Source organism: Drosophila santomea, chromosome X (assembly GCF_016746245.2).
Source record: "Drosophila santomea strain STO CAGO 1482 chromosome X, Prin_Dsan_1.1, whole genome shotgun sequence".
In the NCBI taxonomy this organism is placed as follows: Eukaryota; Metazoa; Arthropoda; class Insecta; order Diptera; family Drosophilidae; genus Drosophila; species Drosophila santomea.
In genome coordinates, this window is record NC_053021.2 from 20,637,529 (window position 1) to 20,659,796 (window position 22,268).

At 46.5% G+C, this 22,268-nt stretch overlaps 3 protein-coding genes across 4 annotated transcripts in view; 1 reads left to right on the top strand and 2 right to left on the bottom strand.

The window, feature by feature from the left end:
• Nucleotides 1-4,530: 4,530 nt before the first annotated feature.
• On the bottom strand, nucleotides 4,531-5,408 carry LOC120455838 (mitochondrial import inner membrane translocase subunit Tim17-B). Its single transcript, XM_039642308.1, has one exon. The coding sequence runs from the start codon at nucleotides 5,246-5,248 to the stop codon at nucleotides 4,691-4,693; it is 558 nt and encodes a 185-aa protein (XP_039498242.1). The 5' UTR covers nucleotides 5,249-5,408; the 3' UTR covers nucleotides 4,531-4,690.
• Nucleotides 5,409-7,173: 1,765 nt separating this feature from the next.
• The window catches only part of LOC120455252 (glycine-rich protein DOT1), a 79,522-nt gene continuing 64,427 nt past the window's right edge, over nucleotides 7,174-22,268 (bottom strand). Inside the window, exons 2-4 of one of the 2 annotated variants that reach the window (XM_039641249.2) lie at nucleotides 13,677-13,792; nucleotides 13,027-13,221; nucleotides 7,174-8,471 (exon numbers count right to left, since the gene is read on the bottom strand). In XM_039641249.2, coding sequence (XP_039497183.1) covers nucleotides 7,546-8,471; nucleotides 13,027-13,221; nucleotides 13,677-13,746 — 1,191 coding nt within the window. In that variant the 5' untranslated portion in view covers nucleotides 13,747-13,792 and the 3' untranslated portion in view covers nucleotides 7,174-7,545. Of the gene's footprint in view, nucleotides 8,472-10,658; nucleotides 11,443-13,026; nucleotides 13,222-13,676; nucleotides 13,793-22,268 lie in introns of those variants that run through there. The other variant, XM_039641251.1, reaches the window with a different exon arrangement.
• LOC120455254 (serine protease SP24D) lies at nucleotides 18,827-20,511 on the top strand. Its single transcript, XM_039641253.1, has 2 exons — nucleotides 18,827-19,863; nucleotides 19,931-20,511. The coding sequence occupies exons 1-2, from the start codon at nucleotides 19,613-19,615 to the stop codon at nucleotides 20,463-20,465; spliced, it is 786 nt and encodes a 261-aa protein (XP_039497187.1). The 5' UTR covers nucleotides 18,827-19,612; the 3' UTR covers nucleotides 20,466-20,511.

Here is a 22,268-nt window from a genome sequence, read left to right on the forward strand (position 1 = left end):
ATTTTGTGTGTTTCTTGAGCTGAGGCGCCAAAACAAAGCAGAAACTTCGCTTGGTTCAACATTTCAACTGCTTGGAAATTTATTCATTCCCATTCCATCGTCTGTGCCATCTGCATCTGCATCTGCATCTCCGTCTTCATTTGTCTGTCGCTTTGTATTTGAGCATTTCGGTATTTGAGTTCCGGCCCCATGCCACGCCACCCACTCCCGTACCGCCCAATTCTTAGTTGCGCTGCTAAATGCCACACAAAAACTTTGTCGAGCAAATAAGTAAATTTTTAATTGAAACTCACATGAAGGCGAAACGAAATTTGATAATTCAAATGGCAGAACGTTTAATATTTGATGTGGCTCACACCTCCGGCGCTCCCAAATTTCATTTCATTTTCATTTAATTTCATTTGTCGAAATCAATTAAAATGCCTTTCAAGATTTATCACCTGCAAAAACGGACGATTTGCGAGACTCCATTGGACTGAACTCGGCTCCTTTCGCCCTCGAGTGCCTCAATTACTCTCCGGCCAACTTCAGCTGCAGGCGAATGCAAAAGTTTTCGTCCTTTGGCCCTCCTTTCGGACTCCTTTCGGCCGAAGTTAACAAATTTTTTGCGCCACAGCACAAGTTTAGGTAAGTTGTGTACTGAAGTCGAAAGTTTTGCAGCACACATCCGTGGAGCGCGGGGTGGCATGTGGCAACTTGCAGAGTTGCATGGCTGAGGACAAATATTTTTCAACAACTTCTCAATGTTGCTAGTGGGCTTTGAATGCAACTAAATTCGAGCTGCAATCGGAGACTCTGAATACCATACACATGCAGCTGGGGCAGGGATAATAATGGTGCGCATCAGGGTTTGCCAAGCAACTGCAAGTTACCCAATACAATCGTAAGTCCTCCTGCTATAAGTGTGAGCTTTGCTTATATTATTTATATTATTTATTTGTTTAATTGCGCTGTTTTGGTACTAGTATTGCATGTACGGATTCGTCGCTTCAATAAAACTAAAAAAAAACCAATACAACAAGTAGAGCTTAAGATGCAGACTTACATACTTGCATTGCTTTTATTTTAATAGCCTGGAGCTGCATAATAAAAATAACGATGTATATTTAAAAACTCAGCTTATGACACTTAAGCACTTTATGCACTTTAGCTTGCATCATGGCAAAGCAATTATAAGTGTTGGATAGTTGAATATTTGTTGAATACAAGCTTGATTATCATTCAGTTTGCAAATATTTAATGGCATATCTCAAATTTCCTACAACTAGCAAACATTTTTATTTAGAATAAGTCCCATTTATTTGTTATTTGTACAGTTTTTCAAAAACATTTCACTACCACTATTAGGCTGACCACACCTGTGGGGAAAACAGGAAAACTGGGAAAACTGGGAAAACTGGGAGAGGAAAAAGAGAAAAGGGAAGAGTTTGTTTTGCAAATTTACCCATGTCGTGGTTGCAGTTCTTACTCCAACAATCAGCGTTGACTAAATCAGAGCGGCTCTGTTGATGTTGCAGCTGCAGTTGTTGTTGCTGCCGCTGTTGCGATGTTGCAGCAGCGATGTTGCTGCTGCGATGCTCTGTTGTTGCTGCTGATTTATCTGGCGAGTGCGCCAAACGCATGTAAACAAGCGTCGGGGCAGGCATGTGTTTTTCCAGCACTCCCGCTGGAAAACCCATCCGGGAAAACCACCCACGCGCCGTAATGCGCTACTCAATTTGGCAACGAGATCCTCTGATGTTGCCCACATAAGTAGGCAATGCAATTTTTCGCAACTGGCGTCGCCGCCAATTGGATTGCTTTTGCAGTGCTCACTGGAAAAATGGAGGTCGCTTCTGCTGCAACCCCAATTGTTTCGTTATTTACAATGAAAATTATTAAATCTAAGCAACCAAATGAAAATCTAAGTCAAGCTACATTTATAGCTTACACAAAGCGTAACTCAACTCGTGTATGTTTAATGGTGAAAATAAGTAAAAACTGGAGTCACGTGACCATTCTATTCTCTATGTGTGTGTGTGCCATACCACGTATGCTCGTATATATGGTTGTATGTTGGTGTTGGTGGCCGCCCTCTAATGGCCACAAATTAAAGACTTCGGACAAAAGCTTAACTTTCATTAATCGCGGCAAATGTCAGCGCACAGATTTCCCGCCAAAAGAGATGGAAAATGGCGTAGAGCGAGGGATGGGGAGAAAGTGGAGAAGGCCAGGGTTAGCGAATTGGGAGGGGGATGTGGGGGCTCTGCAGCTACAACAAACTATCAAAATAAATAAGAGAACGTGACGGCAACGTTACGTGGTGCTCTGTGCCCCGGCCACTCCCCCCTGTTGCCACACGCCCCTCTTTCGGCCACCACACAATTGCCACACAAACGAAACTTTTCAGCCACGAAAATTGCACATAAAACTTAATTAGTTTTTTCTCTCTCTGTTTGGCAAGTGTGTGTTTGTGAGTGTGTGTGTTTCGTGCTGTTTGGTCATTTTTATCATTTGCACTTAATTAATTAAGTTGTAGCATTTTTATTGCCCCACAACAATAAGAGCAGCAACAACAACTACATAATACACATGTTTAAGAATAGTTGTTGTTAGAATACAAAATGAAGGAGCCAATCGGGAAAATACCAGTGAGAAATATGTGGCCAAATGGAATTTCATTAAGATTTTCTTAGTAATTACGGGAGAAAAGTTTCAAGAATCTTTAAAAGTTTGCCCAAGTTGGATGACCAAAGAATTTATTGTATCGAATGAATGTCTATCGATGTTTCAAAAACAAAAAAATAACTTTTCATATCAAACTGGCCATAGAACACATACATAGTATCTTTTTATACCCGTTACTCGTAGAGTAAAAGGGTATACTAGATTCGTTGAAAAGTATGTAACAGGCAGAAGGAAGCGTTTCCGACCATATAAAGTATATATATTCTTGATCAGGATCAATAGTCGAGTCGATCTGGCCATGTCCGTCTGTCCGTCCGTCTGTCTGTCCGTCTGTCCGTCTGTCCGTCTGTCCGTCTGTCCGTCCGTATGAACGCTGAGATCTCGGGAACTACAAAAGCTAGAAAGTTTAGATTGGGCATACAGACTCCAGAGACATAGACGCAGCGCAAGTTTGTCGATTCATGTTGCCACGCCCACTCTAACGCCCACAAACCGCCCAATACTGCCACGCCCACACTTTTGAAAAATGTTTTGATATTTTTTCATTTTTGTATTGGTCTTGTAAATTTCTATCAATTTGCCAAAAACCGTTTTGCCACGCCCACTCTAACGCCCACAAACCGCCCAAAGCTGCCACGCCCACACTTTTGAAAAATGTTTAGATATTTTTTCATTTTTGTATTAGTCGTCTAAATTTCTATCGATTTGCCAAAAAACTTTTTGCCACGCCCACTCTAACGCCCACAAACCTGCACTTCTACTAGCTGAGTAACGGGTATCAGATAGTCGGGGAACTCGACTATAGCGTTCTCTCTTGTTTTTTTTCCAGCGGGTGCCTTAAAACAAGTGAATAAAATGAAAACACTTGCAGCTCTTGATGCCTGATTTCTGACTCCTGATTATGAAAACGTAATTGGATTTGCGCAAGCAGGGTGAGGCATAAATATGTAATATATCGCGGCAAGTAAGTGCCAATAGATATAAAAAATTGATCAACTGCGGAGCGCCATCTACCGGCCGCTTATGCGAGGCAGCCGTAAGTCGCAAGCCGTAAAAATTAATAGCCTGACGATGGGAATGCGAATGGAAATGGGAATGGGCATGGGCAGGGGCATGGGCAGGGGCAGGGGCATGGGTATGGCTGTTTTCGACCTGGTCGTCGACTTCAAGTACGTGTAATATCAATAAAATTAAGCCGAGACAAGGGTCCAAAGCCAGACGACAGAGGAGTGGGAGGAGCAGCAGAGGAGCAGCGGAGCAGCGGAGGAGTAGGAGGAGGGATGGCCAGGGAGCCTTGCGTGCAATCATAAAAACGCGACAGTGCCAAACAATAAGCTGAAAGCCTCTTACATGAATTTTTATACCCCACCCACTCGACCGCCCACCCACACACACACACACACAACCACCCAAACGCCGCGATGACGACGCCGCCGTGACGCTTCTAATGCGACTTGAAAAGTCAACGACATCCGCAACGGAACGAGCACCGTGAGGCATTCATGGGTTGGCTTGGTTGGTTGGTTGCAGGGTTTTTGGGTGTTTGGGTGTTTGGGTGCTGCTGGTGGGGCAACACGGTGCAACAGGGGGTTAGGGGCGGTGCGCGGAAGCGTGTGCGGCAGCGAGAGCGAAAGGCTTCTAAATGCGGCGCGTCATTGTTTTGCCCTGAAGGAGCTGCCAGCTGAAATCCTTGGCCCGAACCAAAAGACCTGGCCCTCGATCTGCCCACCCACAAGCTGCATCTGGGTGGTGCACAGTGGTGCAGATCTACACAAATCATCTAGATTTTACACCAGTTGTACTACTTCGCATATGCATGTATGTTCATAGGCAGAAAACGCAGTTAAAATTAAAGACGGATGCTTTGGATGTGCCTAAATATATGAAATATATTAAGCTTGGAATTTGGATTTTTACGAGCAGTGGGAGGCGCACACAAAGTAATCGAGCGAATGCAAAAAGCGAATGCAATTATAATTATTCATGAAACTTCCGGCTTGAGGGGCAGAATTTGAACGGAAATTTAGCTTGTTGCATTGGCCTGCTGGGCGGCAGGAAATCCAAAGCCCGGTGCCGAATTGACATCGCCAGATCCCGCTCCGGAACCAGATGGAAACGAGCCTGCTGTTGCTAGATCGGTCTGGGGATCAGGGTTGCGGAACTGCTCGGCGGAGATGCGGGTGAACAGAATGCCCACGCCCTCGATCATTGAAAGCAGAACGCCGCCGATGATGGCGCTTCCGAACATGGCGGCTACTCCGTTCCGGGCGGACAGGATCCCGCCGGCGATCGCCCCGCTCATGATCGAGTTCCACGGATCCTCCTTCTTGCGCAGATGCACCAGGCTGCAATCGACGATGCTGAAGACGCAGCCCCAGGCGGCGAAGTTGCCGCCTATGGTCGGCGATCTGGCCTTGACGGCCGCCAATCCCCCGGCGAACCGGCGTCCAAGCCCTTGAGGTGCATTCCGGAATCCTTTCAGTCCCTGGAAGAGGCCGCCTCCGAAGCAGCCCATCGTAAAGGCTCCGCCGCAATCGTCGACGATGCGAAAAGGACACGGTTCGCGGGAATACTCCTCCATTTCGGTATTGCTTCAGTTCAATATTCCTATGTCTGGCCGAAAACTGAAAACTCTAAGCTGAATTTGTGACTCTACGACGCTCGACTTTTCACAGGTGCGTTAGGGCTTAAAATAAAGTGAAAGTGATTTGAAGTTAGCCTGGACTACGATTTGATATTCACATAATAATGCTCTATACGCAGCCTACTGCTTCAAAATTAAAACCACATAGCCACACAGTCCACGTAGTGACGAAGTGCACCGGCAGGGTGTGCGAAAGAGAAAGATACATATGCGCACACGAAAATATAGGAATCCGCTGTAGTTCTCCGATCTTAAGTAATTGTGAAATCAATTTTCATTGTGCGCTCGTCACTAGATTTAGGAATTAAGCAGAGGAATATGTATAGGAATTTCACTTGCTTTATAAAAAATATCGCTTATTTAAAGGCTAAACTTGTAACTTTATATAAGCCGTTTGTATTTATGATCAACTTAACTTGGCCCAGTTACAAAAAGGAAAGCCCGATCCCGAAAGAAAGGCGGCACTACGGCTAATGGGCATACAAAATACAACCTCCCAAAGCCGAACAGTAATCCATTTCATCCATTTTGCATAGACAACCCACCAGTGTGGGTTGTTGCTGTTGTTGTTGTTGCTGCTGCTGCTGGGTGAAGTGCTGCTTAAATATGAAAAACTAACTCGCAGCTGCTTTTCACATTTTCCTGCACTTGACACTAAATTCACTTTGGCCAAGTGGGTGCTTGGTGCACTTGAAGCGCACTTTCGCTTGACAACAAACCCACCGTCAGCATCGCATCCATACCAACATCCACATTCACATCCATGGAGCGGCATCCACGCAGCAACATCCACATCCATATCCATGGAGCAGCATCCCAAGCAGAGGGCAATTCAGACGGCCAGGTGCGCAACGTACGTACCATATAACGTACGTATATTTATTTTATTACTTAAATAAATTACAAAACGGTAGTCGGTTAACCAGAGCCAAAGCCAAAGCCATTGCCACAGCCACACAGCCAACGCCAAGCCGAAGCTAAAGCCAAAGCCAAATGGCCACCCATCCGCCGGCTACATAGTTGAGGAGCTTAGCGCATAATATATTGTTGCAGTGCAGCAGCAACATTCCGGCCAACAAAGGCAACAAAATGTTTGCCAGAGCGGCAATGCCTCCACCTCCAAGAATCCAAGCCTCCAAGCCACCACTTCTGCAGCTCCTTCGGCCAACTTCCAACTTGCAACTGCCAAGTGCAGAGCTGCCGAGTATGTGGCCACGTGGAGTGCCAGGCGGGACAGGATTGGGACAGTTCTGGGATGGAAAGGGATGCAATGGGATGGGATTGGATGGCATAACGGGACAGGACAGGTGAAACTGCAACGGAAACGCAGCGTATTTCGAGTGCCGCCCGAATGCGAAACTTTGCCAACTCGGGCAACTTTCCGGGCTGCAAATCCGGTTGCCTTCAGTCAACAGCCTCTTAAAAAGTTATGATCGCGTTGATTAAGGATCACTGTTATTTTTGCGGATTTTTCCCAAAGCCATTTACACTTTCCATTTGCTTGGTTGTTTGGTGTAGCCACACATATACATACATTTGCTTCTGGCCAACTTTTTTTGGCCAGCTCTATTTCATAGAAGTTGACTCGCATATCCATCTCCTCACTTGAAAGCCTTTGAAAAAAAAAGCCTATAAGCTATGTTTTACCTTTTTTCTAAAAAACGATTTTTAAGCACTTAAATATGCCTAAAATTATATTATATCAAATCTGTTTCTTGCAAAGGATATCTTTGATATTATCAGTACGAACACAAAAATTTGTTTTACACTATGATTTTATGTGTTTGTTAACTTACCGAATCGACGATCAACATTTTGGCCCATTTTCCATTCAACAAATCACAATTAAAACGCGCATGAGCTGGCTTTCAAATCTTACGTATATTATCTTGTTCAAATTCAATATCAGTTACTTTTCTATTTACAAATGAACTCCGAATTGGGATCTGTTGTTTCTGGGGGATCTGGGGGATTCTACGCGCACGGTATCTCAAATTACAAGTGACTTTTTTGCTCAGTTTTCGAGTATATATGCTTGTATATATGTATTGTATTTGTATATCGTCATTAATAGTTTCGTATAATATGCTTATATGTTTCAATATTGTTTCAGTTAATTTCGTTGAAAGTTCTCCATTTGATTACATTGCCAAAGGACGAAAAAAGACCTTTTTAAAAGAAGACTCTAAACTCGATCTCCACGTGGAAAGCTAGGCTACTTCAGCCGTAGCAGCTTAGCCGTAGTAGTTGCCCGGTGCCTGGGTGGGATAGCCCCTGGCTCCTCCATCGGAGGAGGAGGAGGAGGAGGAGCCGCCGCCCCTGGACGAGGGATTCTCGCTGAAGAGGCCGCCGAAGTTCTTTGAGCTGAAGATGTCGCCCAGTCCGCCAGAACCTCCGCCTCCTTGCTGAGCACCTCTGTTGGAGTTTCCACCACTGAGCAGGCTGCCCAGGAAGCTGCTGGCGCCACCGCCGCCGCCAGCGCCTGCATTGGCACCGCCGCCGGTTAGAACGGATCCCAAGAGCCCTCCAAGGATGTTACTGCCACTGGATCCACCGCCGCCGCCGCCGCCACCTCCTGCTGCCGATCCTCCGCCATAGCCACCGCTTGGCTGGTATCCACTAGCCGGCTGACCACCACCGGCTCCTCCGGCTCCGCCGCCCTGCAGTTGCTTGGCTATCTGGCCTGCAATGATACCAGACACCGCTTGACTCACCGCCGGATTCGAGAAGAAGTTGGAGAAGAAGCCGCCCTCCTTGTCCTTGGGTTTCTGGGCACCACCACCACCGTTGTTCTCGTAGCCCGGGGCGGGTGGCGTGTAGCCAGGTCTGGGTTGGTATCCGCCAGGAGCTTGAGGTTGATAGCCGCCAGCAGCTGGTGGCTGGTAGCCGCCGTTGTAGGGATTGTAGCCGCCGTATCCACCGTTGCCGCCACCACCGCCATATGGATTGTAGGGCGCCGCACCACCACCGCCGCCGTTGGAGTTGGGTAGGGCGGGGTACAGGGAGTGGCCGCCAGCCGAGAAGCCACCACCATATCCGCCGCTTCCACCACCGCCACCACCACCGCCCGCAGCACCACCGTAGCCAGCACCACCGCTCGCATCCGCTTCCGGCAACGGGGCACTCGGCGCATTCGGGGCGTATGCGTTATGGCTAACCTCTGGATGAGTCGGCAAAGCAGTCGCGCAAGCAGTGCGCAAGCAGTTGGTTAGCCACAAAAGCGGGGGTTTCGGTTTCAAATCGAATCGAATGGAAAGCATAAGAGGGGGAGATAAGATAGAACACAAAAACGTAAGGAACACAAATTAGGCGGGTAAACAAACGAAAATATTAAAACAAACAAACAAACAAACAATCAACAACCAATGGTCGTCAATGGTCAGGTTACAATCAATGGACTTAGCCTACGCGATTGATTAATTACCATACCGCTTTAAGTCTACACAACTTTGAGTTTTTGTCCGCCCCAAACTTAGTCTAGTTAAGTCTTCGCTTCAGTATTACATATTAAATATATCTGACTTCGCACACACGTGTGCTTACGTGTATTTAATGCTATGTACAACTCTTTAGTTTGTGGTTTTGATTAGTAAATACTCGAATACTTATTGTTTGCTCCTCGATTTCCTCGCCGTGTATGAGTCGATTTGGATAGGATTGTGGGTAGAACCGTCGTGGATAGTGGTAGTATTGGTAGTGATAGTGGTAGCGGGTAGTTTCTTATATCGATAAAATGATTTCGGTTTGATTAATACTGGTCGTACTGTTTACATGGTTCCGGTTCAGAGATTCAAAGATTCAGAGATTCAGAGATTCAGAGGCTCAGAGATTGCAAATGAAGTCAGCATTAGTTGGTGTCCCAAATCAAGTGTGTGCAAATACAAATACAAACGGACGGAGTAAATATGCTCGACATGAGTGCTTTTTATCCGGAATTTACAGCGACAAAATCATTACTATTACGTTCTGTTTTCTTGGGCAGTTTTAAATCTCTGGGACCTCGTGTGCCTAACTCTGGGTGTTTGAAATGTTTAACAATTTGTTCTTCGTCTCTGTGTTTTCTGTTTTGCTCTGCTTGGATTTTGCTCTTTGGCTTTCGATTTTGTATATGTATTTGTATTTGTATTTGTTTTGGTATTACTGGCAGTTTGTTAGTAATGTAAATGCCTTTTAGTGACAGTTTTTGATTTTACTTTGATTCATATCGGGAGTCAGCAGCACTTAGAGCCTAGTTTTTGTTTTGGTTTTTGTTTTTAGTTGTAAGTTTTTACTTCAGATTAGTTTTGAACACCTTAGGCTAGCTTAATTCTTGTTCGTTTGCTTTTTTAAAATGCCATTTAACTTGCTTCAGTGATTATTTATTCATATTCGTAATAGTATAAAAAAAAAAAAAAATAATGGGTTCTGGTTTGCACGCAGCGCACTTGGTGCTCTGCCCTCGAATGTAGCTCATTATGCATTTTGATTGACATGCGTATCTTGTATCTACAACACTATCCGTCTAAGTATCTGTAAATGTATCTGCATCTGTATCTGTATCTGTATTTCTGACTGCAGCAGCAGTGGCAGTGGCAGTAGCATCATCGAAAGCCCTGGATCCGCCAGAGTCTGGCCGCAAATTCGTAGCATCAACAAAAATGAAATTAACATCAAAGTTGCCCAACCATGCCGTGTATGTGTATGTGTGTGTCCGTGTGTATGTGTGTCCTGTGTGTGGTGGTCAGACTTGCCACGCCCCCTCTGACCAGAGGCTGCCTGTCTAAGCCCGAAATTAAATTCCAATTTAATTGAGCTTCAAAAAAGAGCGGTTCGGTTCCCAGGGCGCTGCACTTTCCCCTGACTGATGAACTCGCACACACACACACACACACACACAAACAAACGAGAACACTCGTTTGCACAATATTAAATTGAAATTACGTATTCGCAGTGTGGGCCAGACAGCAAAGGCTGCCGATAAAAAGATGCCAAAATACGTAGAACGAGGGGTGGCAAAGGCTCACAGCTTACAGTGTAATTAAAATACAACCTTTGAATTGTAGTGCAAAGCTACGAAAAGATTCAAATGATGCCCAGCAAAATGTATTTTCTTATCGAACAAATATAGCTACAGCTCCTGTACTGCAAAATATGCTTTTGCCTCGCACTTGTCAAGAAGAAACCATAATTAAGTACCTAGTAAGCTAAAGTCCTTGAAGTTACGCATACGCAGCGTGGGCTCAGTACCAAAAGCGTAATAAGTAAGCGACCATTTTTAAGGTCGTACAATTTCTAAATGCCAAGCTAACTGCTGCTGCTCTTACATGTGTTTCTTAAGTCTAAGCCAGAACAGAAAGTCAAACAAATATCAAGGAAAATAAGAATAAAATGGTAAAAAATAATAAGTAACGCATAACGTTCAGGCGATCTCCCATTTTTACTTTAATATTGAAATGCTTAATAAAACTTGAAGTTTGTATAACCAAAAATGAAAGCACCTTTGGTGCTATATACGAATCTGGTGAGTTGTAAAAATCGGTTGAAAGTGATTCTTGTTAGTAGAACAATTCAGTGAAAATGGGCTCATTCCATGAAGGTTATCCCGAACAAATGGGATGGGTTAATTTCCAGGGGTCGTCGGGAGTCGTGTTCTGTGGCTATTCTGTGTGTGCCGCAATTCGCTGCTGGTTCGGCCGCAGCTTATTACGTGTGCGGCAGGAGGGCCAGGAGGAGGCCCACGATCAGGAGGGGCAGCCCCAGTACGCCGAGACTGCCGGCTGCCGAGGGATGCGCCTGGGTGCGCCGGTTGTAGGGGTTCTGTTGGTTCTGGTTCTGGTACTGCGGCGGCGGCTTGTTGTACATGTTCGCGTTGGAGTGCTGGCTCTGGTAGCCCTGATAGCCCTGGTAGTTGCTGCCGTAGGGCGCCAGGCCGCCGCCGCCGCCGCCAAGGATGCCCAGCGTCGAGCTGGGCAGTCCGACGCCGCCGCCGACGCCGCCATTACCGCCGCCGCCTCCAACGCCGCCGGGCGGACCGCCAGTTCCGGTCGGCCCGCCGCCGCCATAGAATGGCAGCTGGCCAAAGATGAAGGGCGGATTGTACGGATTCACCGGCTGCAGGCCGTGCATGGGGTAGCCGGGATTGAGGACGCTGCCTGGATGATTGGGTTGAGGGAACTGCTGGAACGCAGGCGCCGACGTGGGCGAGTTGTACGGGAAGATGGGCATGTTCGGTATGACGGGCATGTGGTGCTTGGCCCCAAACACGTAGTGCGGATCTATTACGCCCGTCGAGGAGGCGCCCGCCGCCCCCGCGTTGCCGCCCTTGTCGCGATCGTTTCCGTTTCCGGCGTTACCATTTCCGTTTCCGTGGCCGTTTCCGTGGCCGTGGCCGTGGCCATGGCCGCCATCGCCACCGCTATCGCCGCCACCCTGCTGATGGTTGTACGTGTAGGTGTTAAGCGTGGGGTTCGATGAGGCGGGTGCAAAGATGTTGTTCTCGGGTCCCTGGCCCAGACTCGATCCTGTTAGTGGTTAGTAGCAGTCGATGGCACGCGGGGAGAAGAGAGCGGGTTTTCTTGTTAGCGTTAGTTTTCGCCATGATCCCCATCCCCATCCCCATCCCCATCCCGCCCAGCCTCCTAGCCACCTCTCCGGTCAGCACAGAGAGAATGCGCACACACTCAAAGCTGAGCTGTGTATCAAACAACATTCAAACTTCCTCAAAAACTTGATTCGCTTGCTCTAACTTGAAATGTTAAGGCTGTTAAATGATGTATTTAAAATGTTACACTCTTGGATGTAGTTGATTAAGAAATAGTTATATTTTCGTTATACGTTTAGTATTTCCTTTAAGCTGCAAGATTGTGGAAGTTTAACTTTTCCTTCGGCAAGTTAATATGCAAAGTGGAATTATAATGTTGTGAAGCTTTTCGGTGCTTGTAAAGTTGAATCAAAAATAGAGGTAGCATTGTAAGGCCTTTTTTCTCTCTGTGCTGTGGCATCCTAAAACATGCAGAAGTAAGCGGCGGAGAGGGGGTGAGGCAGGGGCGGGGGCGGGTGGGTGTTGGGTGTTGGGTGGTTAGCGGTCGAATATTTGCAAGCCTTGAGCGAATGAGGCGATGAATGAGCGAGTGATTGGTTGATCGATTGAGTGTTAGATTGATTGATTGAGTCAGCGGAAGCGCTTAGTGTGTTGGTGTGAGTGTGTGTGTGTGTGTGTGTGTGTGTTAGATCGCCATACAACATATTACATTCGGCTATATAGCATGGATATATATAAATATATATATAGATGGAAACGATCACAAAAAAATAACAAATACTTGGGGCCAAACAAAAAGAACCAAAAAAAGTTCGATAATTTGGAATAAAGCGTATAGCCTTGCAGAGGTTCGACGTTCAGATGGGGAATGTGAAAACATGATAATATAACAGACAAAAGGTATTTGTATATTTAAGAAAATGACCTTTTCTCGACCCTGCAAGGCTATTGTAATCTTCGGCGTCCGAAGCCAGGTCGTGTGCCCCCAGAAATGCCCGTCTTTGGTCACAAATCGATGGAATTAGCCCGCAATAACTCGTTTTGAGGAACCAAAAAGATGTGGCCGCCAATCGCCGGTCGCCAAACCTCGAACTACGAGTAACGAATTACGAATTACACGATGCCAATCGCCTGGACAACTCCCCCAGGGAAGCGCACAATGAGTAATCAAGTGGGGGGATTCCAAGCTAAATACCTGACGGATTGGCCGAGGGGGCTGCCAAGTTGGGGCTGCTATTCGAGGCGGATGATCCTCCGCCGGAGCGCCGTTTGCAGGTGGGATAGTTGCCGCAATCCTTGCCGTCCCGCTGGTTGTAGCTGCACGAGTCGCTGGTGATGACGCACTCCTCGGTGGGCAGGCAGCCAATGTCCCCGCATCCACGGCCGTACTCTTCGCCCGCGGGAAATTCGATTAGGTTCAAGGATTACGGATTTCGGATTACGGATTACGGATTACGGATTACGATTTACGGGTTGCGGAATACGGATTTCGGGTTGCGGATTGCGGATTGCGGATTGCGGATTGCAGGTTTCAGTGTGTGTGTTGTGGAGCAGAGTGGTTGTGGGTCAAAATCATACGGAAAAAAAAGAAAAACAAATTATAAGCCTGCTCAAAATCGGGGATATCACATCTGGCTTCAGTTGTTGTCAATGATGGAGGGCCAAGGGTTGATGAAGGCATGAAAGGTTCACCACCGATCCAACGGATCGGTGCTCATCTCGGGATTACTGATTACACAACACAACGAATGGCAACGAATGGGGCGCTGGCTTTCGAGGACCTGGAGTGGGTGGTATGGTGTCCACGAAAGCCAATCCCCCACCCGGAATATTACGTATACGTACTGGAGTAGGCGTCCACGGTGTAGCCGCAGCTGGCGAGGACCGCCAGAGTCAGCAGAGGCAGTGCCAGCATCCTGTTGCTCGCTATCAATGCCACGCTCTTGGATCAAAAGTTGCTGCAAAGTACAAGATGGAAAAATACTTCTTCAGTTGGCCAACTTTCGCACAAGAGTTAAAACAAGTTCGAAAGCAGTTTGCTCCCAAAAAAATACGCATATGCCCGAGCCCAAAGTAACCAATCAAAACTGCATCACAAGTTTGCAATGCCAGTTGGTATACTACTCGTATGTTTTGATTTCTGCACCCTCTGCATTGGAATGCAAACTATTCTTATAAATATATTACTCTACAAATATTGATTTTTTCATTTAAATTGTATCGCCACGTTGAGAACATCAAAGGTATATTTAAATTAGGCTGGGCCAAAGTAAATTCACATGCCTCGTGCAAACAAATAGATGTGTAGAAATTGTGTTTCCCTTGAGAGACTTCGACCAGCTGATATTCGTATATGTAATGCCACGTGCCGAGCAAGCCTTACACTTGCGCAACGCACTGTGGCTAGACAGCTGAGACAGCTGCTGCCTGATTATTATTTATATGCTGCAGCAGAGCCAGGGGGCTGTACCCTTTTGGCTAGCCAAGTTTATTTATCACATTGACAGCTGGCTCAAGTTTATTGCGGTCCCGATGCGTCGCACAGAGAAATGGCAAAGTTTGGCCAAATGGAGATGGAACTGGAGCTGGAGATGAAGGTGAAGATGGAGAGCGACCAAATGGCGTCGCATTTGTTTGGCTGAAAAAGTCGAGAATCGAGAATCGAGAATCGAGTACCCACATGCGATCAAGCCAGCTGCTCTGCTTCCAATCGAAATCCCCGCTGCAAGACTTCAAAATCGCACAGAAGAGTTCACAAACAGGAAATAATGTTCGATGGGTTGGAGGTATTTCAACAAAATGTAGAAAATATTTCACAATTTCGGTGTACAGCCAAACAATTTCCTTTCAAGTGTGAAGGCAAAGCTATTTGCTCATTATTTCAGAGTATTAAAAATCATTTAACTGCACAGCGTTCCAAAGAAAATGTTTAATTCTTAAGCGGGAAATTCCAAGATTCGTTCGCCTTTCCTAGCACTCTTCAAGCACCTAGAAAATAGTCAACTCATCCCAGTCAGCCCACCTGGAGCAGACACTCCATCACCATCACCATCACCATCACCATCACCATCAACATTACCATTACAGTCGGCGCTGTTCACCCTCCATGGTGCTTAATCAATTGCCCTCCAGTGAGCAAAATGGGGAAGGTCTCAAATATTCTTCGCGTTTCAATATCAAACAATTTAAAGAACTTTTTCATAACTCGCCCTTCTTGGCCGTCGTCCACTCGCAACATTTCCATATTCAAATTTCACAAATGACTCCGCTACTTTTTCAGGGGACGCGAGCGGAAAATATTCCTCAGCCGGGGAAAAAATGAATTTAGGGTTCGCTCGTCTTGATTAATTTCGAATTCCGATTAAAGCTCTTTGTCCTCTTGCATGAAATGGACATTTTATTGGAATGACCAAATGAAAAATGAAAACGCATAAATTGTTCGTCTGCCTATATGTTGCTGCTCCCATTTTCGCACACCCCATGAAAATATGCATCATTGGGTAGATGGGAAGTGACAAAAATAATCATAGAAAGGAATAGGCTTTCCATACTATAAACAAGAGAGAACGCTATAGTCGAGTTCCCCGACTATCTGAGTACTCTACGAGTAACGGGTTTAAAAACATAGGTTGGTTTAGCTAAGAAATTTTCCTGCATAGCAGCCAAAGAGTCGCACTTCAGTGCTTTAAAGAGCTTGTGTCTTTCTTACCCGCAACTCGAATGGTGTACTGTCCGCCCGGCTGACCGTTTGCCCGTTCGGCTGTCCGTTTGTCCGTCCGGTTGTCCGTTTGTCCGTCCGTATGTCCGCTTGTCCGTCCGGCTGTCCCCGTACATTTGTCTGTGCGGGCCACGTCCCGGTCGACGGAAGCCAAAAGTGGAAATGCATGATAAATGACACAAGGTTTGCCTCTCTTTTTTGCCACTGTTATTTTTCGTCGTCTTTTTTTTTGCCGCAGCAGCTGAAGGGGAAAGGGGGTGAGGAGCGTGGGCGTGTACAACAACATGAAGAACGAGAGCGGCAACAACAATTTTCATTTCAAGACATAACACACAACATACAACACACAAATACAAAACATGGATTCTAGGACAGCGCGAAAGTGGGCAAAACGGGGGCTCGCAGTACAAAAATTGTGAAACGATGACGTCGTAAATGTTTTGTTGCAACATTTCTCTGTTGTAAGCGAAAGAAACAAACTAAAAAAATGAGAAATATACGAAATATACGAAAAACAAAGCCAAAAAGGAGCAACAGAGACAGTTAGATACGGCGTGCAGAACTCGAGAAAAATGAAGTAAAAACAGCAAAGCAAACTGTCCGCGAAACGGAAGCGCAAATAAAACAACTGCAAGGGGCGCCCAGCCAAGCGGTCAGTGGCGTCGGAAGGGGGCGGGAGGGGGCGGCAGGAGGGCTGTGTGGGGGCGACCAGGGGTGCCGGTGGGGTCCGCAAAAAGGGGGGCTTAAACCGCAAGACGCTCCCCCTGTGCGCAGCCTGGGAAAGTGGTTACTAAAATAGGAACAAGAGCCGTAATATTGAAGAAGCATATTTTTTGAAGTTTTTTCCTTGTTTTAGGCAAATGGTATATCGAAAGTACATAATTGCCAGCTTGATTTGTGAAAGTGCGTCTATAATATAATAAAAATATCCTTTTCATTCATATGAAGGAACTTAGCTTGACTAATATTTTGGGAGTCAAGAGAAAACGTTTTGGAATTCGATTGTTTCTGGAAGCACAGATTAAGTTTCAGTCCTTTAGTGAAGCAAATTGTTCTACTAAGAAATAATGCGTTGCTTAATGCCTGCTATGTCATAAATAAATTATGAATTGTTAATTGAAATAATGCAAGCGCACTGCGCTTAAACTATTATGTTTTCGCCTGGCATTTTTGCAACAAACTCAACTCCGCCAGTGTGGCCAAGTGAAGCTATAAATCCGGAGCCCGCCCGTTTGACCCACCGACAACAGGAAGGAGAACAAGCCACACCAACGAGCACCGCCCGAGGGAAAGCGGAAAAGCTGCGAGAAGGGGCGGCGGAAAAACAGGGGGAAAAGGTGGCGGGGGAAAAGGGGGAAAAACAGCAGCAGCGCCGCTTCAACGCTTGGGTTCGCAAGGCATAAACCGAAAATTCACACTTGGTTACTTCCTTCATGACTTTGGATATTATTGTGGTTTATGTTAGTGCTGTCACTTGCCCGCCGGCTGGCCACGCCCCCCGCCCTCCGACGGCCTCGTGATGTATGACTGCATGAAATGCGATATATTCATGTTAAATAATTTTTTTTGCAACAAAAAACGAGGAAAAGAGAAGTCGAGCAGACGAGGAGACGAACAGAAGAGGACCCGGCGGAGAAGGCGACATCAGAGAGCGAGAGTCGCTGAACAAGTTTGAAACAACAAAAGTGCAAAGTTTGGCGCCAGTTTGAAATTGCAATTGCAATTGAACAAACAATTAAAACTTTTAAATATTGTGACAGCATTTTCACAGTTAATTGCACTGGCGAACGAGCAGCTGCTGCCACCGCCGGTTCACCAGTTTGCCAGTTTGCCAGTCTGCCAGCCTGCCAGTTTGCCAGTTTGGCAACCCCACAGCTCATTCACTCATTCCCTCATTCATTAGTTCCAATTCATTTCAAAAACTTCTCCCACTCCCCGGCAAAGTCCGCAGTTTGCCCTTTTGGCCTGCCAAAATAGGTGCAAAAAAGCGCTGCTCCCTTTTTATCTGCAGTTGTTGCAGCGGCCAACTGACAAACTGACAACCATTTGTCATTAGCCAGGGGGCGCTGGGGCTGGGGGGCGTGGTCGCCCATGCGACACTACACTGGGATAAACTCCAAGTCGCAAAACGAATACTTTAACAACATTTAGCAGCTACAACACACATTAAATTGATGTGTAATTAGAATGCAAATATTGACTAAAAATAAGGGTAAAATATGCAAGGATTTTAGTTTTAGACTTAAAAATATTTTGCACATTTTCTTAATTTTAATATTGCACTACCACTACGAAATTGCTTATTTAAATAAGGTTGGGCTATCACAAATTGTGACAAATTCGCACTTCATTTTCTCCGAGTGCAGCACTAAACAAAAAAAGGATCTGTCCAGTGAAGGCGACTTTAATTACGGAACTTCGCGGGCTGATTTTTCAAATTTATTTCGGTTCGGCTGGCGAATTTCTGGCTTATTAAATTCCGTCAGCTAACTACAAAAAAAAAAAAAGTGGCGAGGCGCAGAAAAAATCTAAAAATGGGCGAAAATTGTCAAAAAAGGTATCCCATTCCGTCCCGTTGCCGGCAAAAAATGTCAATTTGTGGCCAGAAAGGCTCGGGGCCAGCAGGGTATCACAAAAAGGCAGGCAACACACAAATACAAAAAGAAGGAGAGCGAGTAGGAAAAAAAAATACCGGAAGAAGGAAAATCTTTGTAAGGCAGTTAATTAAAAACTTCACATAAAGAGTCTACAGTGGGCGGATGTAGTTGGGAAGGGGGCGTGGCATGTGTGCTGGGAAAAGCGGCAGAAGCGACAAAAGCGACAAAAGAAAAGCTGCCAAAGAGCTTCCGACTGCAGCCATAATTAAAAAAGTCTGCAGCCGAAATTGAAACCCATATTGAGAGCGGTTCAATGGGGCGTATGCGTGATTTGGGCCTCCGGCGCTTACGCATTCAATTAGCTTACAAATTACCAGCCCCCAACAATCGAGTGATGAATGGGTTCGCATTTCTTGGCTCTGTCACTCTTTTTTTTTATTTCAATTTTATTTCGCAGCGTGAGAGAAGCGGCATGTGGCGCCTTGCTGGACAAAAGTGCACGGCGGGAAATGGGTCATCGATTTGGCACTGGCAGAAAATAGTGACTTTTTGAACTAGCCCACTAACAATTATTATGAGTGTCAGTCACGCAGCAATTTAAGGGGTTTTCAAGCTAGCTAATTTTACAAGGTATTGCTAATTTCCAAAGTATTTTTAGTACTTGTGAGCAGTGAATTTTGTGATATTCAGCTAGTATTCATATGACTAATGGAAGAGCTGGTAAATCTAGGTGACTAGCGACTATTTGGAATATTAGTTTCTCTTGTTTGTCATCAAATTAGCAAGGTACGAGTCCAAGCTGTTTGCGTTATTTCTCTCTGTATGTCAGGTGCCATGCCGACACGATGATGATGATGATTGATTTCGTTAATTTAGTTGAGCAGCTGAGCTGCTCATGGCGGGCCATGAAAAATGCATGACACTCGCCGCTGGAAGGTGTTTGGTTGTGCAGTGGTGAGGTGGTGCGGTGGGTGGTCACTAACTGAGTTAATCTGATGGGGAATCTGAAAGGGGAAGCAGCAGATGTTCCTGGAGCTGCCCATCTCCGCATCGCTGTCCATTGAAAGCCGCTGAAAGAGACCACTCGTTTTAGTAGTTTTCGGGGGTCAAATGTTAGCGAGCCATTCGCCAACTGAAGTATATCTGATGCTGGTTAGGGTTAAGGGTTAAGGGTTAAAGCTTTGTTTGGTCTCCTAATCGGTGAATCCTATTCACTTCCACTTCGCATGCGAATTTAATTGGATGGAAATGTGCGCTGTATGTTACGGTTCAGTTTAAAGTTTAATACTGCTGCTTCTGGCTTTCCTACAATCTTTCCATCGAAGACTTTGATGCGAAGTTCTAGCCAACTTAGCTGTAGCTTAACAGCAATACTAATGATGATGAGTGCCATTATCTATTCCATATATACAACTGAAAATGACTTTCGGCCGGTAAAACCTAATAGGAAATTAACCCATTAAGTCATGCTAGCATTGTGGAATCTACTGCCACTGCTGCTATGTGGCGTCCAAGGAATACTGGGGCAGGATGTGGCCAAGAACCAGAGTGAACTCCCAATTGAGCCCCGAATCGTGGGCGGAACCAAGGCGAAGGAGGGTCAATTTCCCCACCAGATTTCGCTGCGCCTCCGTGGAGAACACTACTGCGGTGGAGTCATCATCTCAGCCAGCCACGTCATCACCGCTGGCCACTGTGTGAAGCACGGGGATGTGGTGTACGTATTGTTGCAACTTCTTGGTTTGACTTTGATTGGACGAGATACGCTTTATCCGTGAACTCAGAGTTTCGGCGGATCTATGGTCGATTCAGGCGGGCAGTCTGCTCCTTTCGAGCGGCGGAGTACGGATTCCGGTGGCCGAAGTCACCATGCACCCGAACTATGCCACAGGTGGCCACAACGACTTGGCCGTGCTGCGACTGCAGAGTCCGCTGACCTTTGACGCCAACATAGCCGCCATCCAGCTGGCGGGCGAGGATCCGCCCAATGGCGCATCCGTGGACATCTCCGGTTGGGGCCAGATCGCCGAGAAGGGACCCCTCTCCGACAGCCTGCTGTACGTGCAGGTGACCAGTATACCGAGGGGGGCCTGTCGCTGGCTGTTCTACTCTCGTTTGCCGGAAACCATGATTTGCCTGCTGCATCCCAAGAACAGGGGTGCCTGCTTTGGCGACTCCGGCGGACCGGCCACATACGGAGGCAAGGTGGTGGGCCTGGCCAGCTTGCTCCTCGGCGGTGGCTGCGGCAGAGCGGCTCCTGATGGCTACCTGAGGATCTCCAAGGTGAGGGCCTGGATCGCGGAGAAGGCGGGTTTGTAGAGATGTGCAGAGCGTTATTTAACATATATGAGCATTTAAAAGAAAATTTGAAAATTGAATTTTTCAACCTTGAATCTGGTCGGTTGGGCAACCTGAAGTCTGTGAAAACGATTGCTATAGTGGAAAGTCACGAGCTAAAATGAAAGTGCACAGCGAAGTGCTTGAAAATTGAGGGCCGTCAAAATTTGACAATTCTGTAAGTCGAGCCAATGACTTCGGGTCTTTTGGAACCACTTTTGGGTGCAATAAATCCAGTTGGACCCACTTGGTGCATGACTTTTCGCAAACAATCAATGGCTGATTGCTGGTCCCAAAGAGTTGTCGCGCAACATAATGAATCGGGGGCGGGGGTCGAAAGTTTGGGGGGCAGCAATCCACGTCCAACCCCCTCCCCCCCCAATCGTCCCCCCGAATTGGCCCGACAACTATGCGCTTTATTTTTCGATCAACTTGAGGAAACTTTGGAGGACTCTTCAGTCGCTCGCGCTCCATCGACTGGCAATGAGTGGGCTTTGGATTCATTCGGTTGGGGAAACTATCAAGTGGGCGGGGCAGCTCTTAGCGTTCGGTCTTGTAGCTCGCTCGCTCGCTTAACCCTCGAGTGCCCGCGGGGCCAAAATGGCTCTGAAATGGGTATGAAATGGCAGTGGAAGTGGAAGTGGAAGTGGAAGTGGCGTGGGTGAAGCTGGGGCGGAAATGAATGTTATTTATTTATGTCGCTGCGGCGTGGTTGTTGGCCCTGTTATTTGTTGTACTTATTAGCAGTACATAAGGATAACTATCAGCCGGCGGCGGGTGCACTTTTGCCCGGCAAAGTTTTACCCGGTAATAAAGTTTGCCCCAGCTCCAGTTTCAGCTCCATCTCCATCTTCAGCTCCAGCTGCAGAGTCAGCTTCAACTTAAGCATGGGCTTCAGTCATGTACATTTCCCTTTAAGCAATAAAATGCACAGTAACTGGACCCGCTTCTCTGTTTTGTAATCATTTCATTTCTTAGTCAAAGCAGCCAAGGCGGAAGTTATTATTTGCTAGGCAACTGCATAACTGCTAAAAGTACACCAAACGCAAAAAAAAACGCAAAAAACGCAAAATGCTGAAAAGGAATGGCAAGGACCAAAGGCAAAGCACGTGCCAAAGGACGAGGAATGAAAACAATTTCTGAGCCGGCGACGCGTTGTAAACGAAGGCAGCAAACAAACTTTTAAATTGCAGTTGGGCGAGAGTTTTAAATTATGTGACCAGCTCTCCTGGAGCGGCATCTTCAGCATTCTTTTCCCGGCTAATTGCTGTCTCTGGAAAGTGCCCTAACCAGACTTCCCCTTCTCTGAAAGAGAACAGCACTCGAAGCCCTTCAGCACCCGCATTGCGTATACGCCGCGTGCATCGATGAAGTGCCAGTTGTGGAGTGTTTGGCTGGTGAAGCGGCCAAATCCGGTGAGTAGCCGGGTCGCCTGGCCTGTGCTAAATGGAAAATCTATAAGCCGCAAAGAGCCCACTGAGCTGAGACAGATGAGCTGGAAATGGAGCTCCAGTTGTCCACCGATGGAGTAACTCCACGAGGCTCGCCACTCGAAAACGGCACACTGTCGCAAAATGAAAAGCCCAAATGTTTGATAAGCCGCAGAAAGTATGGTGAAACACTATTTACCCAAGGAGTTATCAGTGCGCATTTTAAACACCATTTTTATTCTGAGACAAGTTAGTTGTAAGATTGCAACGACACAAGGAAGTCTTAAGCCCGCATGCTTGACCGATGAGCTACGCAAGTCCTGTGACTTTTTGAATGTTTTCTGATCGATGTGCC